The sequence below is a fragment of the Lemur catta genome, chromosome 1 (genome assembly GCF_020740605.2).
Source record: "Lemur catta isolate mLemCat1 chromosome 1, mLemCat1.pri, whole genome shotgun sequence".
NCBI classification, from domain to species: domain Eukaryota; kingdom Metazoa; phylum Chordata; class Mammalia; order Primates; family Lemuridae; genus Lemur; species Lemur catta.
Window position 1 is genome coordinate 120,173,780 of NC_059128.1, and position 27,816 is coordinate 120,201,595.

Sequence of the window (27,816 nt, forward strand, 5' to 3'; positions counted from 1 at the left end):
TATAAAAGAGCATAATTGTTGGGAGGATCGCTTGAGGCCAGGTGTTCAAGACCAGGCTGTGCACACAGCGAGAGCCCATCTCTACAAAAAATTTAAAAATGAGCCAGGCATGGTGGTGCGCTCCTGTAGTCCCAGCTAATCAGGAGGCTGTGTCAGAAGGATCGCTTGAGCCCAGGACTTGGAGGTTGCAGTGAGCTATGACGATGCCAGTGCACTCTAGCCCAGGCGACAGAGCAATACCCTGCCTCTGAAAAAAAAAAAATGCATAATTGGCAATGAAACAACCTGGCTCAGCACAGGGGAGGTGGTGCTGCCAGTAGAGTTCTGGGACCACCTTGGGAGACAAACTGGGTTTGCAAAGCCTCTCGGATTTGGGGACCAAGAGAGGTCAAGAGAGGTGGAGAGAGTTGGAGAAGACAGTTTGTGCAGGCTGCTTAGTCAGAGCTCAGGCAACGTGGGAAGATGGAGGGGATGTGGGGAGGGAGGACAGAGAGGATGGAGGAGGAGGGAGTGAGGAAGTTGGGTAACAGCCAAGGGAACTGGGGCAAAGGGGAGGAGGGGGAGGAGAAATTTAGGGAAGAAACAAAGGGGAGGAGCAAGGGTGGAGGGAGAGAAAGAAAGAGAGGAAAGAGGAGACGACAGAAGGAGGGACAGAAAGCCCTGAGCTGGCATGTGTGGATGCATGAATCTCAACTCCAAGCTAGTGTGACAGCTCCAGTCCTCAGTTGTCCTCAGTTTCTTAACCTGTCAAATTGGTGATCACAGTCGTGCTACCTGACAGGTAAGAATGCAGCGTGGTCACTGGCCCTTGCTGACTCTTCCAGGCCAGGAAAGTAGCCGGCCAGTGGCTGGCTCCCCGCCTGTCCTCCGGATCTGCCACCTCACCCCCCATTCCACCAGACACCGCAGGCTGCCCACAGTGACCAATGGCAGGCAGTGTGGGGGGGTGAGCGCCTGCCCAGCCCTGTCCTCCAAGTGGTGCTGGAAGCAGGCTCTGGCCGCCTCCCAAGGAGAATGGTGGCCAAGCTGGGCAGAAAACAGCCAGCAGCTGGATGGGCAAGGGGGGTAGAGGAGGGGAGCTTGAAGGGAGGGACCCATGAAGGGCAGAAGGGGGAGCAGGAGTGACTCCATGACAGGCTGAATCTCCTGACACAGGCCTAAGTTTCGGTTTCCCCAAGACGGGTGGGCCTAAGTCACGAGTTCCTGGGACGGGTCCTCCTCTTCCCGCCCAGTGACTCTGCAAAACAGCTAGAAAAGTATTGGGACGTGGAGCACCTTGGAGCCAACCAATCAGGAGACAACTCGATCAAGCCACCTTTGAAGGAGCAAATGAACTAAGGGGGGAGGGAGAATGGTGTGCATAGCGTAGGTAACCTACTGAAAAGCATAAAAGCTTACCTTTTACCCCAGGGCGGGGTCCTAGTTCGTAAAGAGACCACTGCGTTGGTGCTCTGGGACTTGGACCCTGGCTCGAGCCAGCCAATAAACTCCTTTGCCTTTTGCAGCCTTGGACTCTGCCATTCTGTTCCTGGGGCCAAACAGGGAACCGGTTCTAACACCCAAGGCAGAGGCCTGCGTGGGCACAGCACAGGCAAGGGCCCAGGACTCTGCAGAAATAGAAGCCCAGGAGGGGCCAGACCTGCCTGGGCGAGGTTTGGAGTCCCCGACTGCCTCCTGAGTTTCTGGAAGCGAACGAAGGAGCAGCAGAGACTGAAGGTCTTAGTGCAACTTCAAAGTCGGCCTGAGAACAGGGCTGGGGGCGGCCAGTCCAGCGCTGGTCAGGAAGAGGGCTTTGGTGCCTCCAGGTGAGCACTTAGGACCCTGGGTTGCAAATAAAAGACACCTCGTGTGAGTGCATCTAGGAAGGACCAGGACCTAGTGTGTGCATTTTGTCTTCCCTGGGGCTCCTGGGAGGGAGACTTGAGATTTAACTGACAAGGCTTTGGGATATGGATTTCGGATTAGCTGGGTCTTTGGACTGCTTGTTTAAGACCTAGGCAGGGGTTAGATTTAGAACCTTCTGAGGCCACTAGGGTGTGAGTTTAGCACTTCCTGAGTCCCAGGAAAGTGTGTTTTAAACCAAAGAGGCTCTGGGGCTTGGATTTAGAACAAGTGGAGGCAAGAATCCAACACAGGCGGGCGTGGGTGTGAGCTGCTATTTTTCCGGGCCCCGGGGGTAGGGATCCCGCATGCCACGCAGGGGTGGGGAACCTGCGGCCTTGGGGCAACAGGTGGCCTTCAGGATCCTTGAGTGCGGCCTTTTGACAGAATCCAAACTCTGTTCTGTGAAGCTTCGATTTGGTTGAGGGGAGGCACTTGGGGATCTGGGGAACCACGTGTGGCCTTGAGGCCGCAGGAATGTCCCGCCGAGCCACAACCCCCCCCCCCCCCGGCTGCAGAACACACGTATCTCCTAAACACGTGGGCAGAAGGAAGGGCGGGGCTTGGTTGCCATGGAGACAGAGGGCTGTCTCCGGCGGGCTGCTCTAGCCCCTAGGTCTCTTTAGCCGTCGTCTTTCTGGCCCGGAGCACCTCTCTCTATGGTCGTGGCCTCCGGAAGGGGGTCAGCCTCGGCTCTGAGGGCAGAAGCTTTGAGCCAGACACGTGGGAAGAGGGCTTTGGGGCGGGGCCTAGGTGCTGGGTGGGCGACAGTGAATCCCGGCGAGTGGTGACTGAGCCAAAGCCCGAAGGCGGGGCGGGGCCTGTGCCGTGGGTAGAACCTGAGCCTGGGAACGCAGGCTAGGCCCGGGGCTGGGGGCGGGGCTTGAGCGGAGGGGGCGGGGTCTAGTTCAGAGCGGGCGGGGTGTGTGCTTATAGGCGGGGCCATAGACCATTGGGGGTGGAGCCAGGCTCAGAGAGAGCGGGGCTCTGGGAGGGTCTTGTGCTTATGGGCAGGGCTAGGGACCTAAACTGGGGACGAAGCCCGGTGAGTGGCGAGATGGCCGAATGGGGAAAAGCGAAGGACCTGAGGCTGTTTAGACTCGGGGACAGAATGTGAAGGTGGATTCTGGGATCGAGGATAGCAGCTAGATTAAGGCATGGGGCGAAGCCTGACAGTGACCGACGGTGTGGAAGTGCTGGTTCTGTGGGCGGGGCGTGTTGTAATAGTTGGCAGGGACTCTTGGGCCCAAAGTGGCGTAGGGCGGAACCCGAGCAGGACACGGCCAATCCCAGACCTAGGGGCGGAGTCTGGCTCGGAGAGAGCCCCTCGAGCTCGAGCCGCGGCCCGCGGGCGGAGCTCGCCCTGGGGGCGGGGCGGCCCCGTCGGGGGCGGCCTCAGCGTGGCCCGCGGCCTCAGCGCTCTCCGCCTCCCCAGGATGCGGGCTCCGGGTGCGGGCGCGGCCTCTGCGGCCTTGCTGGCGCTGCTGTGGCTGCTGGGGCTGCCGTGGACCTGGAGCGCGGCGGCGGCGCTCTGCGTGTACGTGGGCAGCGGCGGCTGGCGCTTCCTGCGCATCGTCTGCAAGACGGCGAGGCGGGACCTCTTGTGAGTGTGGCCGGGGCCGGGGCCAGGGGCGGGACTGCGCGCCCTGGAGGCGTACCGGGGGCCGCCGGCCTGGAGGGCCTGGAGGATCTGGGACGGGTGCTTTGAGGGTGGGGGCGGGGCGGCGGTGACGAGTTGGGGGGCTCTGAGAGCAACTGCAGGGGACAGCTTGGAAGTCTCTGGAGGGAGATGAGTAGGTTCCAAGGTGCTTGGGGCTTTGGAGGCTGCTTGGGAGATCTCAGGGGCAACTTGGAGGTTTTGGGGCAGCTGGTGGAAGTTCCAGGGATCTGGGGCTGCTAGGGAAGCCATGGGGGTTTGGGAGACTCTCTGGGGCCGTGGTGACTGCGGGAGACTTTTGTGGGCTCTTCAGTGGGTTACTGGGGGCTCACAGGGCGACCCAGTGGTCTCTGGGGGCTGCCAAGACACTTTGAGTCTATTTAGGGCTTTCTCTGAGGGATGAGAGAGCTGCTTGGGAAGTCTGTAAAGGACTTGTGAGCCTCTGAAGGGTGCGATTGCGTATCTCCTCAGGACCGTTTACGGGTTTCTGCATGGTTGGGGCACGCTTTGAGAGTTTGGGGTCTCAAGATCTGTAGGGAGGTTGGTGTGTATTCCAGAATTGGTTTGAGGCTGTCTGAGACTGGGTTTTGGGGGGATAGATTCTGGTGTCATATGCAGGGATCCTTGGAGGCTGGGGCTGGCTCAGAGGAGCTGCTGGAGTCCTTCTGGGGTGAAATAGGTGATGCTGGGGGGTTCCCATCAGAGCAAATCTCAGGAATAGCCCCCCTGTGGGAGCAGGTGAGCACCTGCCACGTGCCAGGCCGGGCTTGGCACCTTCACAGGTCTTGCAGGGAGGTGGGGGGACTGAACCTATGACAAAGATGAAGAAACGGAGGTTCACGGCGGGGTACAGATGGTGTAGAGGTGGGAAGGGCCCCACTGCAAGTTGATTGGTCTGGAACTTTCTGAAACCCATCCTTTTTTCTCCATGCTGTGGCCCCTGCCCCTTCCCCACTGCCTGCCCCTTGGTGGTTCTGATGTGCCGATCTCATTGTGCCCTCTGCTCATGCACCTTCCATGGCTACCCCGTCCTCTGCAGCAGAAAGACTCAGCCTCCAGCTGGGCATTCAATGTCCTGCCAACCTGTTCCCTGCCCACCTGCTGTTCTCCACCTCTGTATGTTCACCTGGTCCCCAAATCAACTTGCTACAGTGTTGGCCTCAGGCTGCCCCCTCTGCTGGGACACACTGTACCCCTTTCTGCTTGGGGATGCTGTATGACACTCCCTCAGGGAAACCTCTGGGTTTTCCTGCTCAGCATCATCTCCTGATCCTTGCTGCCCTTAGAATCTAGACCACACATGTGAGCACGGCCCACGAGATCCCTGACCACATCCCCAACCTCCGCTACCTTGCCCCATGTCACTCCTACTCCTCCAGCTATACCTACCTCTTTGTCGTTCCTTAACTTTGTTCCAGCCCCAGGACATTTGCACTTGCTGTTCCATCTGCCTAGATTGCTGTTTCCCTACTCTACATTTTCAGTCAAAAATGACTGGCAGAATGGCCAACATTTGTTGAGCCTTCCCGCCATGCCTGGTGCTGTGCTAGGCATTTTACAGGCATGACCTTACATATAAAGCCCTCTTACAACCCCACGAGGGGGTTACTATCCTGTCTCCATCTTACTGATAAGCAAACTGAGGCACAGTGTGGCTATTTAACTTGTCCCAGGTCACACAAGTGGTGGGAACAGGATTGGAAGCTGAGTGGTGTGGCCGCTCACCACTAGCAGTGTTTGTCATTTGGAATTATTTTATCTGCCTGTTTTCTTGCTTTTTAGTTCTTGGGCCTCTTTCCCCCTGCTAGACTGTGGGGGTGCAGATGGAGATTGTGTTGGGCTTGGTGCCACTCTGGCCCTGCCCCCTGACTCAGGGCTGGCACCCGGCAGGAGCACGGGGCATGTTTGCCAAGTGCAGGGACTTCCCTTCTTTCTTGGGCGCACCCAGGCTCTGTCTCCTTCCTCCTCAGTTTTGCCCCCACTAGAACCCAGGAGTATCCATGCCCGGTTCTGTCTCCCCTGGGGGACAGGGCAGCATCTGGGTCCACTCTAAGTCCCCAACATGGCTTGACACACTTGTCTGTGGGAGGCAGCCTTGAAGATGGCCTAGGGATGCCTGCCTCATGCCTCTGTGTGATCCCTTTCCTCTGAGTGTGGGCTGGCCCTAGTGACTCTGGGTAATGAGTAGAATACAACAGAAATGATGGGATGTCACTTGTCACATTATTAGGTAACGTGAAAGACTGGCTTCTCTCTTGGGCACTGTCTCTTGGATCGCTTGCCCCATGTCGTGAGGCAGCCCTGTGGAAAGGCCCACATGAGTGGCCTTGGAAGTCGATTTTCCCCGGAAAAAAGCCTTGAAATGACCGAAGCCCCAGCTGATACCTCAATTTCAGCCTTACCCTGAGCCAGAACCACTCAGCTAAGCCACTCCCAGATTTTTTGTTTTTTGTTTTTTTGAGACAGAGTCTCACTCTGTCGCCCCTGGTGGAGTGCAGTGACATCATCGTAGCTCACTGGAACCTCAAAGTCATGGGCTCAACCAATCCTCCTGCCTCAGCCTCCTGAGTAGCTGGGACTACAGACATGTGCCACCAGGCCTGGCTAATTTTTCTGTTGTTTTTTTTTTAGAGATGGGGTCTTACTCTTGCTCAGGCTGGTCTTGAACTCCTGACCTCAAGGAAGCCTCCTGGCTTGGCCTCCTAGAGTGCTAGGGTTACAGGCATGAGCCACTGTGCCCAGCCCACTCCCAGACTTTTGACCCGTAGGAACCTTGAGATGATAAATATTTGTTTTTTCCTGTCAGTAATTCATGGGATAATTTGTTACTCAGCAATAGCTAACCAATGCAGCCTGTAGAGATCTCCCTATGTACTAGACCTTGTTCTAATCCTCTCACAGTCCTGCAAAGAAGGGCTGTTTGTGAATTCCATGTTACAGGTAGGTGAAATGCACAAGGGCACAGAAAGGTGAGGTCATTTGCCCAGGAACACACAGCCAAGGAGGGCCAGGGCTCCAGAGCCTGTGCTCTTAGCAACTGTGTCATACTGGGGTGGTGGAGGTGCTGAATTTAGACCTGGGTTCAGAAAATTTTTCAGCACTCTGCCCCAGTGCTCCTAACTTGTCCTGTACTTGGGGGCATGCAATTTGATCACATTCATCCTTGTTGATTTCTTCCTGCCCTGGAGTCCTGGGACTTGGGGCAGAGGAGCAGTGGGATGAGAACCAGACAGTGGCTTCTTTGTCTAAAGGGTGGGGGTGACTTAAACTGGTGCCATGGAGGGCTGCCCAGGCATGTGGCTGGAACCAAGCACCGGAATCCACTGCCTGCCCATGTGGGTATCCTGGAGAGTGGCTGGGGCCAATCCTCTTGTTCCTGGTCAGGGACCTCGTGTTTGGCTCAAGTGTGACCAGCTGTGGCCTCAGTTCCCATTTCGTGCTGTGTTGCCTGGGAACACAGGGACTGCTTCCTGTGGTTGTAGGGTTCTTGGGGTACTCTATCGAGTTCACTCACGGGAAGCCCTTAGGGCAGAATTGTGCACACAGTCAGTGCTCAGACGCATTGGCACTGATTGCCATCGGTGGCCACAGCACCGGGAGGCATGAGATGGCCCAAGGGTCTGGCTGTGGACTTCATCCCTGCCCCTCGCTTGCCCATTGAGCCCTAGTTCCTTCATCCGCAAGATTGGTCCTTGTGCAGAGCTCCTCCCTGGGGAAGCATGCATTGAGCACCTGCTGTGTGTATCACAGGCACTTCGCCCACCACCTGGAGTGTCGTGAGCACCTGATGAACGCCTTATGGTGAACCTGCCGGGGACAGAAGGAGCCTTCGAGGCACCTTCGGTTCTCGGTTGTTCCCCCAAATTACTGTATGACCTTGGGTGTGTTAATTCACTTCTCTGAGCCCCCAGCTTATCCATCATCTGACAAATGGGGATCTTAGGGCCCTACTTTGGCAGGTGGCTGTAAGGTTAGCACAGTGCTTGGCACATAGTAGGTGACTGACAAACACTAAAGATGATCATCTTAGTTATTTTGTTTATGATTATAGTTGAATGAATGGATGAGCAGTGTTCTTGCTGGTGAGGTTACGCCCTCTTTGTCCTGGCCCTTCATGGTGGCCCCATAGTTCACTCTAGAGCTCACTGGAGGGGGACTCTGAGGCCCAGACCCTGTCTTTACCAACACCTTTCAAGACACAGTCTTTGTACCCAAGGCTGTCAGGGTGTGACCAGGGAGGTGGATGTGTAAACAGCCAACTTTTAATTTTATGCTTTTACTTATTTTTTGTAATTGTTAATACATAACACATTGTACAAAATTCTAAATGTTGCAGAGGGGCTTGTGGTGAATGCTGCCCTCTCCACTGCCTGCAGCCACGCAGCTCCCCTCCTTAGAGACGCTGCGTGTCTGTTTACAAAAGTGTGCACAGGCCGAGCTCGTGATCCGCACCACAGATGGCAGCACTTTCTCTGTCGTGTTCCTCCCCTGGCATTCTCTTCCTCTTCTCCACTTGCACTTGTAACCTTTACTTTTATCAAAGTCATGCAAGCATCACAATGAAACACTCAAAGCTATCTACCTCACCCCCAGCCTACAATTTCCCTTCTCTGGTAGGAACAACTTTCACCTCCTGAGTTTTTGGACTTCACTTCCATGTCTCTAAATGACGTATGTGACATCTTGCTTTTTTTTTCCCCCAGTTTGAGGCCTGATCTTGTCATTTCCTTCCATAGAAGGTGAGGATTTGGCTGGGTGTGGTAGGGCGTCCATTGTCATCCCAACTACTTGGGAGGCTGAGACAGGAGGCTCTCTTGAGCCCAGGAGTTTGAGTCCAGCCTGGGCAACATAGTGAAACCCTGTCTCTAAAAAAAAGGGGGGGGATGGGGAGACGAGGATTTGGCATCCTTTTGTCCCTTTGATGTCACTCTTTTCCTGTCCCTGTATGTGCACACTTGTGTGCACAGACACGTTCTTCCATCCCTGCGTTGTCCGACAATTAGCACAGCCAGTGCTTGGTGGTGGTGGCTGTCATCGGCAGTCGCTACAGTGAATTAGTGGATGCTGAACCATTGTTCCTGGGGAAAATCCAAGGTGAGTTTCCTGTGAGCCTCTTGTCACATCATTGTCATCAGCTGAGTAGTATATAACCTTGTTTTATGTGAGTTTCTGTTTAATTAACAGAATTCAACCCTGTGTTTAATAGATATTGTTGATTTGTTAGCATCGAGCCCATGACCAGCTGCACTAAAACTCATGGCTGAAGGAAGCTGCTGGAACACATGTATTTTCTCCGTAAGGCACGTCACAGCCTTCTTGTGCTTAGGAACACTAGACAGCACTTCAGCACTATGCTTGGGGGCATTTTCAACAGCAAAGTCACCAGGAAAAAGCAAAAAAATGTGGAAAACCAGCACTAAATAGACCATGGAAAGGACACTTGTTTATGGTAGGAGAGCTGAAATTAGGTGGAGCGTTGCTGTCTTGTTGACTTCCGCGGGGAATGTGTGCTTTTGCAGCTCAAATTTTTCTCTGATCTGTGTGTGTCCAAGAATGACAGTGATTTGGGGGTTAGAAATAAATTTTAGTGGGTAGGTAAATTTGCAAATAAGAAATCCACAAATAATGGGGGTTGAGTATATATGATAATTTGGGTCAGGTTGGTAGCAAATGTTTATATTGTTTTGACTCTAATTATTCTAAGCTGAGCCATCTAGTATACTAGGATCACTTTTCTTTTCTGTTTTTCTTCCTTTGTCACCTGGCTAGAGTGCCGTGGCGTCATCATAGCTCACTGCAACCTCAAACTCCTGAGCTCCAGTGATCCTCCTGCCTCAGCCTCCCAGAGTGCCGGGATGACAGGCGTGAGCCACTGCACCTGGCCCTTGAAAGCTTTTTGATACCATCCTGTTCTTGTCTCATAGATGCCATATGCCCTCTTACGTCTCTCAGCATATTAGTGACTTTATTATTATTCTATTTATTTCTTTGAACAATCTCTTCTTCCTCAAAGATTTTTTGCTTGGTTTACTTTAGTCTCCATCATGCTTGTTAAGAAACCCGCAGGGGTCTAGTTGTCCTCAGTGGTAAAGCCAGCTAGCCAGTTAGACGCTCTAGGCAAGTGTGTGTGTGTGTGTGTGTGTGTGTGTGTGTGTGTGTGTGTGTGTGTGAGAGAGAGAGAGAGAGAGAGAGAGATCTTGTCAACTGTGAGCTTCATGAGGGGGTCACCTGGCCAGGCAGTGTTTTGGGGAAACCCCAATGGCAATGTCTTTAGGTGGTTTTTCTTGGTCTGGTTAGATTCCCCAAGGCAGCTTTGCTGGTTTCCACCTGGAGGGTGAGGGTCTAGCCAGCAGCACCCCAGGGAAGAGAGCTGAGGACCTGGCATCCAATGAGTAAACACTCACTTAACACCCATATGCAGGGAGGTGCCCAGCTGGAGACCCTCCCGTGGACAGATCTCCAGTCTTCTCTTGGGGTGGCAAGAGAGTCATTTCTTTTTTCTTTCTTTCTTTCTTTTTTTTTTTTTGAGACAGAGTCTTGCTCTGCTGCCTAGGCTGGAGTGCTGTGGCCTGCTCACAACTCACTGCAGCCTCCAACTCCTGGGCTCAGGCGATCCTCCTGCCTCAGCCTCCAAAGTAGCTGGGACTGCAGGTGCCACCACCACACCTGGCTAATTTTTTTATTTTACTTTTTATTTTTTTTATAGAGATGGGGTCTCACTATGTTGCCCAGGCTGGTCTTGAACTACTGGCCTCAAACAGTCCTCCCACCTTGGCCTCTAAAAGTGCTGGGATCACAGGCATGAGCCACCACGCCAGGCCTTCGCTCCCTTTTGAGTATGCCAATCCCTTCCTCCCTCCAGGCCTTGGCACTTGCTGTGCCTTCTCCCTGAAATGCCTTTCCCTGAGCTTCAGCCATATGACTCCTCCTCATCCTTTAAAATGCAGTGTAAATATTGCTTCCCCAGTGGGAACTCCCCTGTCCCTCGGGATAAAATCTGCATGTTTGTGCTTGAACACGATGCCCTGCTTGTTTCCTTCTAAGCACTGATCATAACACTGTAATGGCTTCTGTCTGCCTTTTCCTTGGTTATGAACTGCCTCGTCCACCCTAGATTGTAAACCCCAAAGAGGCAAAAATTGTGCCTCCCTTGGTCATCTGCATATCCCTGTACCTGTCATGATATCCAGCATGGGGTGGTACTCAGCAGAGGTCACTGCATGAGTGGACCTGCTCCTCCAGGGAGTTGTTCAGCATGGGGACACTTTCAGTGCCAAGTAATAGAAATCCCAACCAGAAGTGGCATTGACAGTAAGGAACATTTACGGCCACATGTAGTACAGAATTGAGACAGAAGGTGGCTTCAGGTTGGTTAACTTATGCTTTAACATGTTGTCATAGATCCAGGTTCCTTCCATCTTTTTGTGCTGCCATCCATGACGTGTAGGCTTGGTGTCCCCGGCTGGCTTTCCTCATGGGCTCTCATTGGCTGCTGTAGCTCCAGGGATCACATCTCAATGACAGCTTCCCAAGGCAGAAGAAAGGGAACATAGGACTGCTACGTTCCACATTGCAGGGAGATTGAAAGGGGGCGACGTGTGTTTGTGGCGGTGTCTATGAGTTGGGCATGGGGGTGAGGTGGCAGAATCAGATTTCCAGGGCTTTGAATACTGAGCAGAGGAGAGTGTCACATGGCTAAGGAAGGGTTCTGAGCAGAAGAGCAGCACAGCCAGGCTGTGACTCAGTGAGGAGGGTTTGGGGACAACCGGATAGGAAGTTTGCTTGTTCCCAGACAGCGGGAGTGGAGATGCTGCCTCCACTGCATGGATCACTGGGGGAAGAGCGGTGAGCAGGACAGACAGGTTGCACACAAAGTGGGGTGCATGAGTGTCCTGGAGTTGCCATAACAAAGTGCTGCAAGCTGGGTGGCTTAAGACAATAGAAATTTATTCCCTCACAGGCCTGGAAGCCAGAAGTCTAAAGTCAAGGTGTCAGCAGGGTTGCTTCCTTCTGGAGACTTTGAGGAGAAACGGTTCCATGCGTCTCTTCTAGCTTCTGGTGGCTTCTAGCAATGTTTGATGTTCCTTGGCATGCAGCCGTGTCTCTGCCTTCATCTTCACGTGGCCTCCTCCTCTGTGTCTCTGTGTCATCTCTTTTTCTCTCTCTTAGGAGGGTAGTAGTCATTGGATTTAGGGCCCACCCTCAACCCAGGAAGATCTCCTCTCAAGATCTTCATTAAATTACATTTGCAGGCCAGGTGCAGTGGCTCACACCTGTAATCCCAGCACTCTGGGAGGCCGAGGCAGGAGGATCGCTTGAGCTCAGGAGTTCGAGACCAGCCTGAGCAAGAACAAGACCCTCATCTGTACAAAAAATAGAAAAACTAGCTAGGCATGGTGGCATCGCCTGTAGTCCCAGCTACTTGGGAGCCTGAGGCAGGAGGATCACTTGAGCCCAGGAGGTGGAGGCTGCACTGAGCTGTGATGATGCCATTGCACTCCAGCCTGGGCAACAGAGCAAGACCCTGTCTCTAAAAAAAAGAAAAAGACAAAGAAGTAAAGGATGAGAAGGAGCCACCATGGGGGGTGGGGGGCTGGGCAGAGTATGCCAGGCAGTGGCAACTGCAAGAGCAAAGGCTCTGGGGCAGCCAGTGCTTGAAAAGCCAGGCGAAGGGGAGGGGGACAATGAGGTGGGCGGGGCAGGGCCATGGAGAGCCTCCCAGGACCCAGGGATGGGGTTTGATTGAAAAAACAATGATGGGGAATTTTTAGAGGGTTAAAAGATATTTCTAAAGGGTTGATTCTGGGAAGATTTCAAACCGACAGAAGTAGAGAGAGTAGTACAGTGAGCCTGCGGGCACATCTCCAGCTTCTGTGACTGTACATGCTCATTTCCTCGTCCCCACCCACTTCCTCCCCCTTGCGAAGCCCAGCCCCACATCCTTTCATGTGTTGGGATTCCAGGGTGTGTTTCTGGAAGGCAAAAGACTCCTTTTTTTTTTTTTTTGACAAAGTCTCGCTCTGTTGCCCGGGCTAGAGTGAGTACCATGGCGTCAGCCTAGCTCACAGCAACCTCAAACTCCTGGGCTCAAGCGATCCTCCTGCCTCAGCCTCCTGAGTAGCTGGGACTACAGGCATGCGCCACCATGCCCGGCTAATTTTTTCTATATATATTTTTAGCTGTCCATATAATTTTCTTTCTATTTTTAGTAGAGACGGGGTCTCGTTCTTGCTCAGGCTGGTCTTGAACTCCTGAGCTCAAATGATACACCCGCCTCGGCCTCCCAGCGTGCTAGGATTACAGGTGTGAGCCACCGGGCCCGGCCAAGACTCCATTTTTAGTCTCTCCATAACCTAGTCTTCAGGGGCTTCGCTCATTCATTCATTCTGTGTGGTAGTAAAATACACATCACATAAAATTTACCTTTGGTGACATAAAGTACATTCACAATGTTGTGCAAACATTACCACTATCTAGTTTTGGAACTTTTGTTTGTTTGCTTTAGAGACAGGGTGTCAGTGTGTTGCCCAGGCTGGAGTGCAGTGGAATCATCACAGCTCACTCACTGCAGCCGCCAACTCCTGGGCGCAGCTATCCTTCTGCTTCAGCCTCCTGAGTAGCTGGGACTATAGGCTTGTGCCACCACGCCCTGCTAATTTTTTCTATGTTTAGTAGAGACAGGGTCTTGCTCTTGCTCAGCCTGGTCTCCAAATCCAAATCCTGAGCTCAAGCGATCCTCCTGCCTCAGCCTCCCCAGTAGCTGGGACTACAGGTGGCCACCACCACACCCGGGTAATTTTTCTGTTTTTTGTAGAAGCAGGGTCTCGCTCTTGCCAGGCTGGTATTGAACTCCTGACTTCAAGCGATCTTCCTGCCTCGGGCTCCCAAAGTGCTGGGATTATAGGTGTGAGCCACCTCACCCAGCCTGCAGAACTCTTTTCACCTTGTAAAACAGAATCTCTATTATATCCTTCGTGGGTTGTTTTTGTGCTGTAATTTACAAACGGTAAATGTACCCATTCTTAGTGTCCAGTTGGGTTTTTTCCATCAGAGGTCCATACTCAGGAGACCACCACTGTCCAGATATAAAGCATTCCTATCTCCCGAAAAGTCTCCTGGTGCCATCAGTATCCCTCCTTCCTGTCCCTGGGGCCCTAGGTCTCTGTTGATCTGACATCTCACACCAGATCAGGTTTGCCTGTATACAGTAGGTGCTCACTGTGTGGGGGATGAGTGAAGGAATCTGTGCCTCTATACTGGCCACTGTGGAGGCGAAGGATGCAGTCATCTGGCCTCTGTTTACTGAGTACCTGTTATGTGCCAGGCTGCATTCAGATCTGATGGATGTCACTCCCCTGGCTGCTCACAACCCATCTGGCAGCCAGCGGGGGTAGCACCAGGCACAGTGGGGCCCAGACAAGGGCATCTTTCTTTTTCTTTCTTATTTTTTGAAGAGATAAGGTCTCCCTATGTTGCCCAGGCTGGACTCAAACTCCTGGCCTCAAGCGATCCTCCCCCCCAGGCTCTCGAGTAGCTGGGACTACGAGCTTGAGCCACCATGTCTCTGGTTTCACCTTTCTGGAACTTCTTTTATCTGGCTGCTGTCCTGCAGTGGAGTGTCTTTGAGATTCTCATGGGGAGGTTTGATCTGATTTACTCTCTGGGACTCTCACGTTGGAGTCGTTCATTTTGCAGGGGCTGGTGAGCTGCCCCAAGAGCAAAGAGCAGGGCTGGTGGGCCCGAACCTGCTCAGGGCCTCGGAGCTTTGCCTCTGTGTCCCCGCCTCCATCCCTATGCCTGGCCCATCTGCAGAGTGGCTTTGCCCCAAGACCCTGCTCATGTGTGGGTGCCTCTGCCCTTGCCAAAGATCGGGCTGGCACCAGGGGCGGCTGCTCCCTCCTTCGGGCTGCAGAATTCAGATCTGACCCGAGAGCCCAGACATGTCTCTTCCCTCGTGGGATTATTTGTGGCAGGTGCTCTGTGTTCCAGGAGGGCGGGGCCTTGGGCTGTCTCCTCTGCTGCTGTCTCTCTGGGGCTAGAACATAACAGGTGCAAGTCCCTGTATGCCCGGAGAAGGAGGAGACAGGCCAAGGCCAGGGCTGTAAATGAACACCCTGCACTTGGCATTGAAGGGCATGAGTGCCATGGAGAAAAAATAAAGCAGGGACAGGGGACAGGAGCATAGAAGGCAGGGCAGTAACAGACGGGGGTCCAGGAACCTGAGGTGACACTTGAAGCAAGACCTGGGCAAGGAGCCATGTGGATGTTGGGCAAGAGTGTTCCAGCCAGTGGGCATAGCCTGTGCAAAGGCCCTGAGGCAGGATTGGCCAGGTGTGTTCAAGGAACAGTGAAGAGGTGGGTGTGGCCGGAGTGGGCTAATGAGGAGGGGTGGAGCGGAAGACGGAGGGAGGGGGACAGAGAAGGAGGAGGCTCTGTGTCTATCACCGTGGGTTCTCACCCCACGTGGGCCTGGTGCTAAGAAGATGTTCACCGTTTTAGGAGAGAATGAAAGAACTCGTGTCTCTGCAGCTGACTGCTAGGGAGGGCAGCTGCATTGGGTTCTGGGTCCAGGGGAGTGAACACAGTTGTCCAGTCTGTTTACTGAGCCCCTATGGGCACTGGGCTCCTCGGCTGACACAGAGATGCATCTTCCTTGGGTTGCTCACAGTCTGGGGGGAATGGACCCATGACTGGTGGTTCTGCACAGGGCGAGCTCACAGGGTGGACAAGAGAACATTCCCTGAGCCCAGCCAGTGCCCAGCTGACCAAGTCTGGCCCCATTTGGGGGAATCTGTGTTGGGATGGGACAGCAGTAGGTGTGGTGCAGGGGCCAACCCCATGCAGGTGCCTGGAGGGCTTCCTGGAGGCTGTGGCGAGGATGCTGGAAGGAGCCCAGTGAGTGGGCGGGTCTGTGGGGGCTGGCAGGTGGGGTGTGTGTGTGTGGGGGTGATACTGGCATCAAGCTGCAAGGACCTCAGCACCCTGGTCCCATCCCAAGGGTAGCTGGAGGGCCCTTCCAGATGCTTCCAGGGCAAGTGTTTGACCCAAGCAAGAAATCTCATACATCTCACCAGAATCCTGAACCCTTGTTTTTGGAAACGGCAGATGTTCTCGCACAGGTCCCAGCAGCCTCCTGTCTGCAGGGCTCTCATTGTAACCCCTCCTGCCCACCTCAGACCTCATCTCCCTCCATCTCCCTCAACCCCCATTCCCCCACACCAGCCTCCACTCTGATATTCAAATGCGCCTGGTTCCCAGGCCTGTTCCCACCTCAGGGCCTTTGCACTGGCTGTGCCCTGGCTCTACCCACAGCCACTCCTTCTCACCTCACCAGGTGCCACCTGCCTCTCTTTTGAGGCCTCTCCTGCTCTGACCACACCACCCCTTGCAGCCTGGTCACTATCTGGCACTGTCTGGTGCTCATTCATGTACATGGAGAGGCCTCTCTCCCCAGAGGACAGTGGACCCCTGAGCATGGGGCTTGGTGGTCTTTGTTCACTGCTCTGCCCAGAGCTGAGAAGAGTGCCTGGCACACGACAGGCACTGGGATGCCTTGGCGGCCTGCCGGGTGAAGGAGGGAATGAAGGAAGGAAGGAGGGAGGGAATGAATGAAAGATGGGATAAATGACGGAATAAATGAATGAAGGAAGGAATGAATGATGGAATGAATGAATGAAGGTGGGGATGAATGAATGGATGAGGGATGAACGAAGGAAGGAGGGAATGAAGGAAGGAAGGAATGAACGATAAATAGCGGAAGGAAGGAATGCGTGTACCTCGGTGCTGAGCTCACTGCACACCCAGTCCCGGGTGTGCAGAGGCCACTGCAGGGAGCGGGGAGGCCGGGAGAGCAGTGGAGCACGCAGGCTGGGGCCGGTGATGACTCTGATGCTAAGCCGGTGGGCGGTGGTGGCCAGACCAGGCTGAGGAAGGGGCAGGCGAAGTGGAGACCCCACCCCGGGTCAGGACAGGACAGGGCAGGCTGCTGTGACAAACATGGCCTGTGCCAGTGGGGCAGGACAGAGTGACTGTTTCACACCACCATGGCCAGGCTGCTTCGAGAATTCCACCTGCTTCCAGCCTGTTGGGTAAGTGGCCCCTGAGAGATCCGCCACCACAGGTGTTAACCATAAATCTCACCAGAGCTCTCCAGATGGGGAGACTGAGGCTCAGGGACGCCAGTCTTCCGGAGAGGAGGCTGAAGAGGGTGCCAGTGACTCTGTGTCCTCTGTCCCCCGCCAGCGGCCTCTCTGTACTGATCCGCGTGCGCCTGGAGCTGCAACGACATCAGCGTGCTGGCCACACCATCCCGTGCATCTTCCAGGCCGTGGCCCAGCTGCAGCCGGAGCGCCCAGCCCTGGTGGACGCCGGTAGCGGCGCGTGCTGGACCTTCGCGCAGCTGGATGCCTACTCCAACGCTGTGGCCAACCTCTTCCTCCAGCTAGGCTTTGCCCCGGGTGACAGGGTGGCTGTCTTCCTGGAGAGCCGTCCCGAGTTCGTGGGGCTGTGGCTAGGCCTGGCCAAGGCGGGCGTGGAGGCCGCACTGCTCAATGTTAACCTGCGGCGCGAACCTCTGGCCTTCTGCCTGGGCACCTCGGGCGCCAAGGCCCTGGTCTTTGGTGGAGAAATGGCAGCGGGTGAGGCCAGGCGCGGGCATCAGGCGGGTGGGGTGGATGCTGGCCCCAGGCCCCAGAAGGGGAAGGGGGTCTGCCTGGATGTGGCCACAAGGCACGTGGTCTGGGACAGCCCCCCAGGCAGGGAGATGGTGCATCCCAGGCCTTGGGAGGGGCCTGTCCAGCCATGACCTTGACGCCTGTATTGGACCTCAGCGGTGGCAGAGGTGAGCGGTCAGCTGAGAAGGAGCCTTCTTAAGTTCTGCTCCGGAGCCTTGCGGCCTGAGGGCGTCTTGGCAGACACGCACCTCCTGGACCCGCTGCTGAAGGAGGCCTCCACCGCCCCCCTGGCACAGCCCCCCAGCACAGGCATGGATGGTGAGTCCTGGTGGGACCTGTCCACGCCCACCCTACTGCCTGGTTCCCTACCCACCCAGCCCCTGTCCCCAACGCCCACATCTCCTACAGATCGGCTCTTCTACATCTACACGTCGGGGACCACGGGGCTGCCCAAGGCTGCCATCGTCGTGCACAGCAGGTGAGGGTCCCATGGGTATGGCCCTGAGCCCCCGAGTGACCCAGGATGTCTCAACAGCCTGACCTGAGCCCAGCTCCTGTGGGGTCTTGTGGACATCTCAGACTCCAACCTGGTGAAACTCACAGCCCATCTCAGGATACTGTTCCCCTGTGCCCAGTGCTCTGGGACCCCTCTGTTACCCCTTCCCCACATCCAGCCCATCAGCAGGACCTGTCACCTCATTTGTCCACTTTTCTGCATGCCCCACTCTCCGACCTGCCCCAGCCCCTCCTTGCCCTCCTGCCCCCTGCTCCTGTCCCCAGTGGCTCAGTTCCCCTCAGCAGCCACAGGAGGGGTTAAAATCCTAAATCAGGCCGGGTGCAGTGGCTCACACCTATAATCCTAGCACTTTTGGAGGCCAAGGTGGGAGGCTTGCTTGAGGCCAGGAGTTCGAGACCAGCCTGAGCAACACAGCAAGACTTTGTCTCTACAAAATTAAAAAATATATATATTAGCCCGGCGTGGTGGTGCGTGGCTGTAGTCCCAGCTACTTGGGAGGGTGAGGTGGGAAGATCACTTGAGCCCAGGAGTTTGAGGTTACAGTCAGCTGTGATCACGCCACTGTACTCCATCCTGGATGACAGCGAGATGCCGTCTCTAAAAATAAAAATTCCCAAATCAGACCTCCCTGCACCTGTCTTGGTCTTCAGAATAAAACCCCTTCTGTAATTGTGCAGGCCCTGCCACTTCCCTGATGTCATCTGCTCCCCTTCAGCCCTCGCACATTCCTCCTCAGCCCCTCAAACTGCCTCGAACCCACACACTCCTTCCAGCCTCAGGGCCTTTGCACATGCTGTGCCCTCCGCCTGGACACCCTTCCAGAGCATGCCCCCATAGTTCCCTCTCACTAGGTCTGAGACCATGCTTTACTTCCCCTGACAGAATCCCCCAACCTCCCTGGCTGTGTCACCATCAGTCCCTCTTTGCTGGTTCACCCTGTGACATCCCTCTTAATCCCAGTGGCAATTATTTTCTTTATTTGCCACGTGTTTCCTCTCCGGCCAGCCTGGGAGGCCCGTGCGAGCTGGGCTGGCTCTGCCTGGTCGGCACCCAGCATGCTTACCCATCCCCGTACCCTGGTGGATTTAGGTCCCAGCCCCTGCCCTCCTGGCCCTGCAGGTACTACCGCATTGCTGCCTTCGGCCACCACGCCTACCGCATGCAGGCGACTGACGTGCTGTACGACTGCCTGCCCCTGTACCACTCGGCAGGTACGGCGAGGCAGCCCAGTGGTGGGAGATTGCGGGTGGGCGCTGGGGGACCCCTCACTGAGCCCACCGTCTGCAGGGAATATCATGGGTGTGGGACAGTGCCTCCTCTACGGGCAGACTGTCGTCCTCCGCAAGAAATTCTCAGCCAGCCGCTTCTGGGACGACTGCGTCAAGTACAACTGCACGGTCAGGCCCCGCCCCTTTCCATCAGGCCCCTCCCCTCCTGGCAGGCCACGCCCACCACTGTCTGTGGGTCCACCATTATGGTGGGGCCTGCTCCCCTCTGTCCTGAGGATGTCCAGAGTGGCCGCCTAGGATGGGGACAGAGAGGGCAGCCAGTGTTTCTTGAGCACTGGCTCTGTGTCCAGTCTTGGGCTAAACTCTCCAGGTGTAAACTCATTGTAGTCCTCATAACTGCTTGAGAGTGGGCCAAGGCATCACACCCATTTTGCAGGTAGGGAAACGGAGGCTTGTAGTGTTGCTGGGATTGGGCCCAGGGTGTCTAGTGCCCATGGGTCTTCCCCGCTGGTGACTGCAGGGAAACAAGACCAGGTGTGGGATCCACTCCTGGGATGTAGAGGGCTACAGGTTGGGGCTTCCAGGTGGAGTAAGCATGGGGGGGGGCATCTGCTGTCCCGGGGAGAAGAGCAGGTGGGGGTTAAGAGAAGGCAGCAATTGTCTTTCCCCTCTACGGTGAGAGGAAACCAGGCTGAGGGTTTCAGTGCTGCGATGGGAGAGACTCGGGGGACACAGGTGGGAGCTCCTGGCCCAAGGGGCTGCTGGGTCCCCAGGGAGCAGCACGGCCGGCTGGGTAAGAAGAGAGTGCAGGGTGTGTTCAGGGCTGTGGCAAATGAGCAGGCCCAGGGAGGTTCAGCCACTTGCCCAGGGCCCACGGCAGGGCAGAGGCAGGGCGTTCTGGGCTGAGGATCCTGGGGACTCCGCAGGGTCAGCAACAACTGTGCTTTGCTCCACTTTTGAGGGTTTTACCTTCTGCCTGGGGGGGTCTTGGGGAAAATTGCAAAACAATCTCTTTTTTTAAAAAAAAAACAAGAATTAATTATTGAGAGTTGGAAATATGCATAACTGTGGGCAGAAAAGCATGGGGTGTTCTGGCGCACCCCTAAGCCAGTCCCAGGGACCATCCCATGCCCCGTCCTGCCCCTCCACCCACAGCCACCCCCCTCCCTGTGAAGCGGCCCCGACGGCAGACAGCCGAGAGCCGTGCGGTGCGCTTCCTGCATAGATGCTTCAGGAAACTTCTGAAAGGTGAGGACTTGTTTTTTTAAATTGAGGTGAATTCACATAAATTAGCTATGTTTAAGTGAACAATTCAGTGGTGTTCACAGTGTCATACAATCACCACTCTATGTAATTCCAGAACATTCTCATTCCCCATCACCAAAAGGAGATTCCATCCCCATTAGCAGTCAGTCCTCACCCGCTCCCCCAGCCCCAGCAGCCACCACTCCGCTTCCCGTCTCTCCGAATTTGTCTGTTCTGGACATTTCATACCAATGGAGTCACATGCTGTGTGGCCTTTTGTGTCTGGTAAAGGAGGGTTTTTAAATGACACTGATTTCTCAGTGTCATCAGGAATCTGGCAATGGCCAGTCCCGTGTCTCACCATGTCAAAGATGTGTTTGTTCTGTAATTTTAAAAAGAATCAATAGACAACCAGCATTATGATTGGTTGATGTGTCTTATATGAATCCTTCCATCGGCCTGGTGTGGCTCACACCTGTAATCCCAGCACTCTGGGAGGCTGAGGCAGGAGGATCACTTGAGGCCAGAAGTTTGAGGCTGCGGTGAGCTATGTTTGTGCCACTGTACTCAGTTGCGCCACTGGGTGACAGAGTGAGATCCTGTCTCTAAAAAAAAAAAAAAAAACATTGTCCAGACATTGTGAAGTGTTCATGGGGAACAGAATTGCCCCTGGTCAAAAACTACTGGTCTAGATATTTGATCAGCTTCAAGTTTAATTTTTTTTTTGGCAAAGATTCCTTGTGGGTGGTGCCATGTCCTCCCAGAACTCGGAGGCCCATGGCATCTGATGATCTCTCTCTTTGTCCTTGACACGCCACATTGCATTGGGCGTCATTCACTGTCTCCAGGCCATTGGAAGCTCATTCTTTCAGTTTCCTAGACGTGGAATTTCTGTGTCACATAAGGTAGGCGGTAAACACAGAGGACTCTTTAAGGAACAGGACAGAATCTCCAAAGGTCACGTTGAACAAGGATGCCGAGAAAACGAGTATGTGTCTATTTGGGTTTCGAGATTCCATCTCATGGTCATAGGCTAGAGGAAACTGCTCGGCTGCTGTTTGTTTGCAGTGGTGGCTGCAGTCCAGCCATCCTCATGGGGGTCAGCAGGCTGTGACCTGGAGTCTTGCTTTCTTAGACTCTTAGAGGCAGGTGGGCAAGCAGGGCAACACATCTTCACCATGGGAGCCAAGCGTGCGGCGCCTTTGCCTCCCCACACCCACTTGGGGCGTTTACACTCGTGCAAGGTCGCCCTGACACGGGAATCATAGTGGGCTGGGGGAGCTCAGCCCTGTGGCGTGCTCCGAGCCCATGTCTGGGTGCAGCCCCCCAGACTGGAGGTCACAGCACAGGCACCTGGTGTCTGCCTTGCTGAGCAGGTCTGAGTTGTGTTCGCTCAGCTCTGGGTCTGTCCCAGGGCCCTGACTAGAGGTAAGGATCTGTCACTTGCTCTCAGTATATGATGTGGCCTCAGCCACCTCAACTACAGTTGAGTTCTCCCTCCCCGGCCTGATTTCTGAAGAAGAAAGGGAGTTGCTCATAGCACACTGGGACCATCGGATCACCATCTGGAGGACAGCTCTGTATTTAGGGAGAGCTTTTTCAGTTGAAAGGAGCCAAAACCCTAACCCCAAGCCTAAGCTAAACTATGGCTAATGGAACTGAGGAGGCCATACAGTGACAGCTTCAGGCACAGTTTGATCCAGGAGGGCCTCCATCACTCTCCATTTCTTGTTTTCAGCCTCCCTCTTGAGTTCCTTTTCAAGTGGGCAGCTCCCCTCCCTGCCCCTCCTCCAGGAGGGTCCCCAGTAGCTCTGGCAGAGAAAAAGGGCTTCTCTTTTCTCCACAGTCCATCAAAAGTCCCAGGGCTGATTCTCATTGGCTCAGCTCTGGTCACATGCCATTCTTAAACCAATCACAGTGGCTGAGGGTGGACTAGGCTGATTGGCCAGGCTGTGTCATATGTTCTGTCCTGGAAATGGGGTGGGCTGCAGCACACTCAGGCAAGTGGCCTAAGTCTGGGGATGGAGGGAGAGAACTCTTCTCTGTAGGGTCCCGATGTTGGTCAGTGGCTGGTGGTCTGGGATGCAGTGCATCCCCTCTCTGGGCCTCAGTGCTTGGCAGGTGGTGTGTGCCCAGCAGGTTGGTTTGTTTATCTGCTTAGTGAGCGCCTACTCAGGGGCTCAGCCCAGCATGCAGGGAATGCCTCTCACTGGCGTGACATTTGAGCCAAGACCCGGGCTGAGACACATGCATCTGGGGGAAGGGTGCTTCAGGCAGAAGGCGCAGCACGTGCAAAGTCCCCGACGAGGCAGAGCAAAGCACGGGAGATGGACTGAGGGAGCCACAGGCAGAAACTCAGATTTCATCCTGCAATGTGACAGGGAGCCGCGAGCGCGTTCGCAGCGGTTATGATCCATCTAGTGGTCAATCCTGAGTACGTAACTGTTTCATTCCCACTCTGGGGCCAGGGCACCTGGGTGCAGATCAAATGCTGCCACTTGCCAACTGTGTGACCTTGGGCCTGTTAATTACCAGCTGTGAGCCTCAGTTTCTCCACCTGTAAAATGGGGAGGACAATCATTCAGAACTCCACTGGGAGGAGAGAACTCAAGGGCACCTGGGGCATCCAGCAAATAACCCCAAGAAGCCCTGGTGGGGATGGAGAGGGCAGGGAGGGACAATGCCCTGTGCGTGGCGCCAATGAGCAGGTGACTCCATGGCACCTGGAGCTCAGTCCCAGCCTAGGACCTGCACCTGCGAGGGGTTGACCCCAGGGATGATGGTCTTGGTAGCCTGGGCTCAGCTGGTGGGGCTCTGGGGGCAGTGTGGGCTCTGGACTGAGGGTGGCCCTGTGGGGCGTCAGCTCTCCAGCTAGTCTTCTGCTCTGTGTGCCTCCTGGGGCTCTGAGAGTGATGTATCTGCAGGACGCAGCATAGGGGTAGGGTAGAGGGATCGTCAAGGGGCGTGGGGGACACTAACTGCAGCCATTCAGATAGAAGCCACGTCCTCGGCCCTTTGTGAGGGCTGAGCATGTAGCAGATGTCAACAGCGCCACCCGAGCGTCTGGCTCCTAGGATTAGCTCCCCAGGTGGGGCAGTCTTGGGGGGCTCTCCTGCAATCCGGGCGCCCCGCACCCCCAGGTGGTCCAGTATATCGGGGAGATCTGCCGGTATCTGCTGAAGCAGCCAGTGCGCGAGGCAGAGCGGCAACACCGCGTGCGCCTGGCCATGGGCAACGGGCTGCGGCCAGCCATCTGGGAGGAGTTCACGCAGCGCTTCGGCGTACGCCAGATCGGCGAGTTCTACGGGGCCACAGAGTGCAACTGCAGCATCGCCAACATGGATGGCAAGGTGTGCGTGGGCAGGGCTCGGGTTCAGGGACGGTCCCTGCCTCTGCCTCCCAGGGTCCCAGGTATCCATAGCACGGAGGCCGGGCTCAGCCAAGGTGCACAGGGCGGGGTGTAGGGGGTCTCCTGGGACCCCCCTCTCCTGTGTGCCCCTGGAGGCTCAACGCAGGGACCTTCCTTCAGTGTGCATAGTCACTTATGTGACTGTCACCCTTGATTGGGGAGGGTTCAAGGCCACGGAAGCGTGACTGTGTGCCCTGGACAAGTGCGTGTGGTGATGGACAGGGAGAGCAGTGCTCGGGGAACCCAGGGCTGGGGTTGGGGCGCCACTCTTCTGCTGGGCTAACCACTCAGATTCCTTGGACCTCGGTTTCCTCACCTGTAAACAGGGCTAACAACTCATTGTGCATGTTCGAATCATGCAGCGTCATGAGCTCAGTGTACAGGGCAGATACTTCCGTGATTGACAGCGACTTACCGTAGTATCACCTTTCTTCTGCCCCTGCATGACTTTCCCTCTCTCTTCCCAAGCCCCTCCCACCCACGGCAAGAGACAAAATCATGATCATACATAAAGCATGTGCCACGTGAGCTGGGTCCCCCAGTGCCAAGAACAATGCACAGTCTACACTGGGATTATCTATTATATAGCCAGCCCCTCCTACGACACCCTGGCGGTGCCAGCTCAAGTTGCCGTGTAACAAACACAGCAGCATGTGGTGGCACAAACACACTGAACGAGCATTTCCCCTCACAGAACCACACCAGGTAGGGCAGTGGGCAGCCGGCAGAAACAGAGCCACGTGGCTCCAGGGACACCAGCATCCACCTCCTGCCAGCTTGGAGGGTTTTGTGGGCCAGGAAGTGGTGGCCAGCTGCAGGTCTCCTTGTGTGACTGCAAGGAAGGCTGGGAAGGTGGGAGAGGGGTAGGGGTGGAGGACCCTGCACTTACCACCCCCATTTTGCAGATCACCCAAGGTCACAGCTGAGAGTGACACTAGGGATGCTAATACCAAGCTCTGGGGCAGGGGAGGCAAAGTGTCAGTGAGGAGGACCCCACGCCACTGCCAGGCTCCGTGCCAACTCCATTCTTCCCACTGCAGGTCAGCTCCTGTGGCTTCAACAGCCGCATCCTGCCCCACGTATACCCCATCCGGCTGGTGAAGGTCAATGAGGACACGATGGAGCTGCTGCGGGATGCCCGGGGCCTCTGCATCCCATGCCAGGCTGGTGAGCAGGGCCCCTGCCTGGTCCCTGGGGAGCTGGGATCCCCACCCCCTTCCCTCCCAGCACAGCCTGAGTGCAGCCTCCTCCCCAGGGGAGCCCGGCCTCCTTGTGGGGCAGATCAATCAGCAGGACCCACTGCGCCGCTTCGACGGCTACGTGAGCGAGAGTGCCACCAACAAAAAGATCGCCCACAGTGTCTTCCGCAAGGGTGACAGCGCCTACCTCTCAGGTGTGCAGCCCACAAGATCCCAGGGGCTGGCTGTGAGGATGGGGAGCCACCATCCACCTCCTCTTTTCCCCTCTGCCAGGTGATGTGCTGGTGATGGACGAACTTGGCTATATGTACTTCCGAGACCGTAGTGGGGACACGTTCCGCTGGCGTGGGGAGAATGTCTCTACCACTGAGGTGGAGAGTGTGCTGAGTCGCCTGCTGGGCCAGACGGATGTGGCCGTGTATGGGGTGGCTGTGCCAGGCAAGCTGGGGTTGCAGGACTTGGTTCTGGAGCGTGGCAGCCCTAGGGGAGCACAGCCAGAAGGGGCTAGGAGGTACGGGTGCTTTTGGGCAGTGCACAACCTGGCCAACTGCACGTGGCAGCCTGGTTGGAAGCATGGGATCTGAAGTCAGTTCACATGAGTGATGTTGAGCCCTGGTTTTGTCATCCAGGAAATGGGATCATAAAAGCAACCCTGTCTAAGGGCTGCAGGGAACAAAGCAGGAACTCCATAAAATGTTTGCTGTTTTGGCGAATGTTATCCCAGGTGGGGGTGGACCAGAGATCAGAGACCAGGGGCTGCTGTTTAGGGGGGTATCTGATCCTGCTGCTGGGGGTGGGGTGTTCTCAGCTGAGCCTCTGTCTTCAGGAGTGGAGGGTAAAGCAGGGATGGCAGCCATCGCAGACCCCCACAGCCAGCTGGACCCCAATGTGATGTACCAGGAGCTGCAAAAGGTGCTGGCACCCTATGCCCGGCCCATATTCTTGCGCCTCCTGCCTCAGGTGGACACTACAGGTGCGCCCCACCACCACCCCGCCCAGCCTCTCTCCATCCATCCATTTGTCTATTGGTTGATGTCTTAGTCCCTTGGTCCCTCCCACACTGGGGATCAAATTTCAACATGGGTTTGATGGGGACAGGCCAGCAGTACCCAAACCATAGCACATAGCCAGGCACTCGCGTCCTTGTTCAGGACCCTGCTTCGAGTCTGGCGTGACTTCCGTGGCCAGCCGGCCACTCGGGCTCACACGGGCCTGCTGGTGTTTTATTTACGTGTTTGTTTATTTCCATTTCTCACTCCCACCCCTGCCAAGCATCCTGAACTACTCAGTGCATCTATTCATTTTCTGCATTTCCTGATAACTAGGAAAGTTGAGGGAATCATCTTGCACCTCCTGGGTGTCCTCCTTTGCAAATTGCCTGTTCCTGCTTTATGTTGGCTGTCATCTGCTTTCTGGTTGACAGGAGTTCCTCACAACAGTCTGGGCGTTAATTGTCAGCAGTTTCAGACACCATAAGTCTCTTCTTTTGTTGTTGAATCTCACTGTGAATTTTGTCCATGGCGCCCTTTGTTAGAAAAGAAACTCTGAATTTGGATACAAACAAATTTGCCCATCTGGGTGTGGTGGCTCACACCGTAACCCCAGCTACTTGGGAGGCTGAGACAGGAGGATTGCTTGAGCCCAGGAGTTTGAGACCAGCCAGGGTGTTATAGTGAGACCCTGTATCTAAAAAAAACCAACCAAACAAATAAATTTATCCTTTTTGTTTAACCTTATAGTTTGTGCTTTTGTAGTTCTGCTTTTAAAAATTACCTTTCCAGGCCAGGCACAGTGGCTCACGCCTGTAATCCTAGCACTCTGGGAGGCTGAGGTGGGAGGATCGCTTGAGCTCAGGAATTCGAGACCAGCCTGAGCAAGAGTGAGACTCCATCCCTAGTAAAAATAGAAAAATTAGCCGGGCATGGTGGTGCGCACCTGTATTCCCAGCTACTCGGGAGGCTGAGGCAGGAGGATCGCTTGAGCCCAGGAGTTTGAGGTTGCTGTGAGCTAGGCTGACACCACGGCACTCTAGCCCCGGCTACAGAGCGAGACTGTCTCCAAAACAGAACAAATAAAAAAATAATACTAAGAGTTTTTACCTTCCCAATTCTAGATCACAAAGGTATCTTCCCTCGCTTTCTTCTACTAACTGTAACCCTTAGCATATTTTTCACAAAACCGATTCGTAATCGTCCAGTGTGGGAGGTGCCAACTTTTTCTTGAGGGACCAGAGAATCAATATTTTCAGGTTTGCAGGCCATATATATGGTTTCTGTTGCAAGCACTCAACCCTGCCACTGTGGCAGGGAAGTAGCCATAGACAATATATAAATGAATGGGTATGGATGTGTGCCAATAAAACTTTATTTACAAAAACTTGGGGTGGGCCAAATTTGGCCTATGGGGCATAGGTCGCTGAACTCTTACCCACTGTGTGACAGACAAAACTGTGCCTCAGTCGTGTGGGGGACGGATACGTGGCCGGGGGGAGCACACAGAGTTTCTTGCTGTGGTAGAAGTGGCCAGGGAGGCCTCCCTGGAGGAAGGGGCATGAAGCTGGAATCTGAAAGACAAAGGGGAATCAGGCTAAATAGGGAGGTTCCCTCCAGGACGGCCTTTGCGGAGGCCCAGAGGTGCAGAACGGGTGGCCGGTTGGGAGCTCCTGCAAGCCCCTGTTCAGCCCTCATCCCCCGCCCCCATCCCCACCCCAGGCACCTTCAAGATCCAGAAGACAAGGCTGCAGCGGGAGGCCTTCGACCCCCGGCAGACTTCGGACCGGCTTTTCTTCCTGGACCTGAAGCAGGGCCGCTACCTGACCCTGGACGAGGGCGTCTACACCCGCATCTGCTCGGGCGCCCATGCCCTCTGATCCGCCCCCCCCCCCCCCCCCCCGCCAGCCAGAGACTCCCGGGCGGACCTGGCGGCGCTGGCAGCTCAGCAGGCGCCTGGCAAGATGCACCTGGTAGCAGTCCTGGGGCTGAAACTGGAACCTCAGAGGAGCCGCTG

At 55.2% G+C, this 27,816-nt stretch overlaps 1 protein-coding gene across 6 annotated transcripts; it reads left to right on the forward strand.

Moving 5' to 3' along the window:
- Positions 1-1,490: 1,490 nt before the first annotated feature.
- Positions 1,491-27,687, forward strand: SLC27A1 (solute carrier family 27 member 1). 6 transcript variants are annotated; one of them, XM_045553183.1, is made up of 13 exons: positions 1,491-1,805; positions 3,317-3,484; positions 16,781-17,175; positions 17,368-17,529; positions 17,620-17,689; positions 18,848-18,939; positions 19,016-19,125; positions 23,343-23,552; positions 24,652-24,778; positions 24,855-25,004; positions 25,084-25,248; positions 25,637-25,783; positions 27,522-27,687. In XM_045553183.1, the coding sequence occupies exons 2-13, from the start codon at positions 3,318-3,320 to the stop codon at positions 27,677-27,679; spliced, it is 1,953 nt and encodes a 650-aa protein (XP_045409139.1). In that variant the 5' UTR covers positions 1,491-1,805; position 3,317; the 3' UTR covers positions 27,680-27,687. The 6 variants fall into 6 exon arrangements, with proteins under 6 accessions (XP_045409139.1, XP_045409118.1, XP_045409146.1 ...); XM_045553162.1 differs by lacking the exon at positions 1,491-1,805 and adding an exon at positions 2,837-3,000; XM_045553172.1 differs by lacking the exon at positions 1,491-1,805 and having other exon boundaries at positions 3,259-3,484; positions 24,867-25,004.
- The last annotated feature ends 129 nt before the right edge of the window (positions 27,688-27,816 follow it).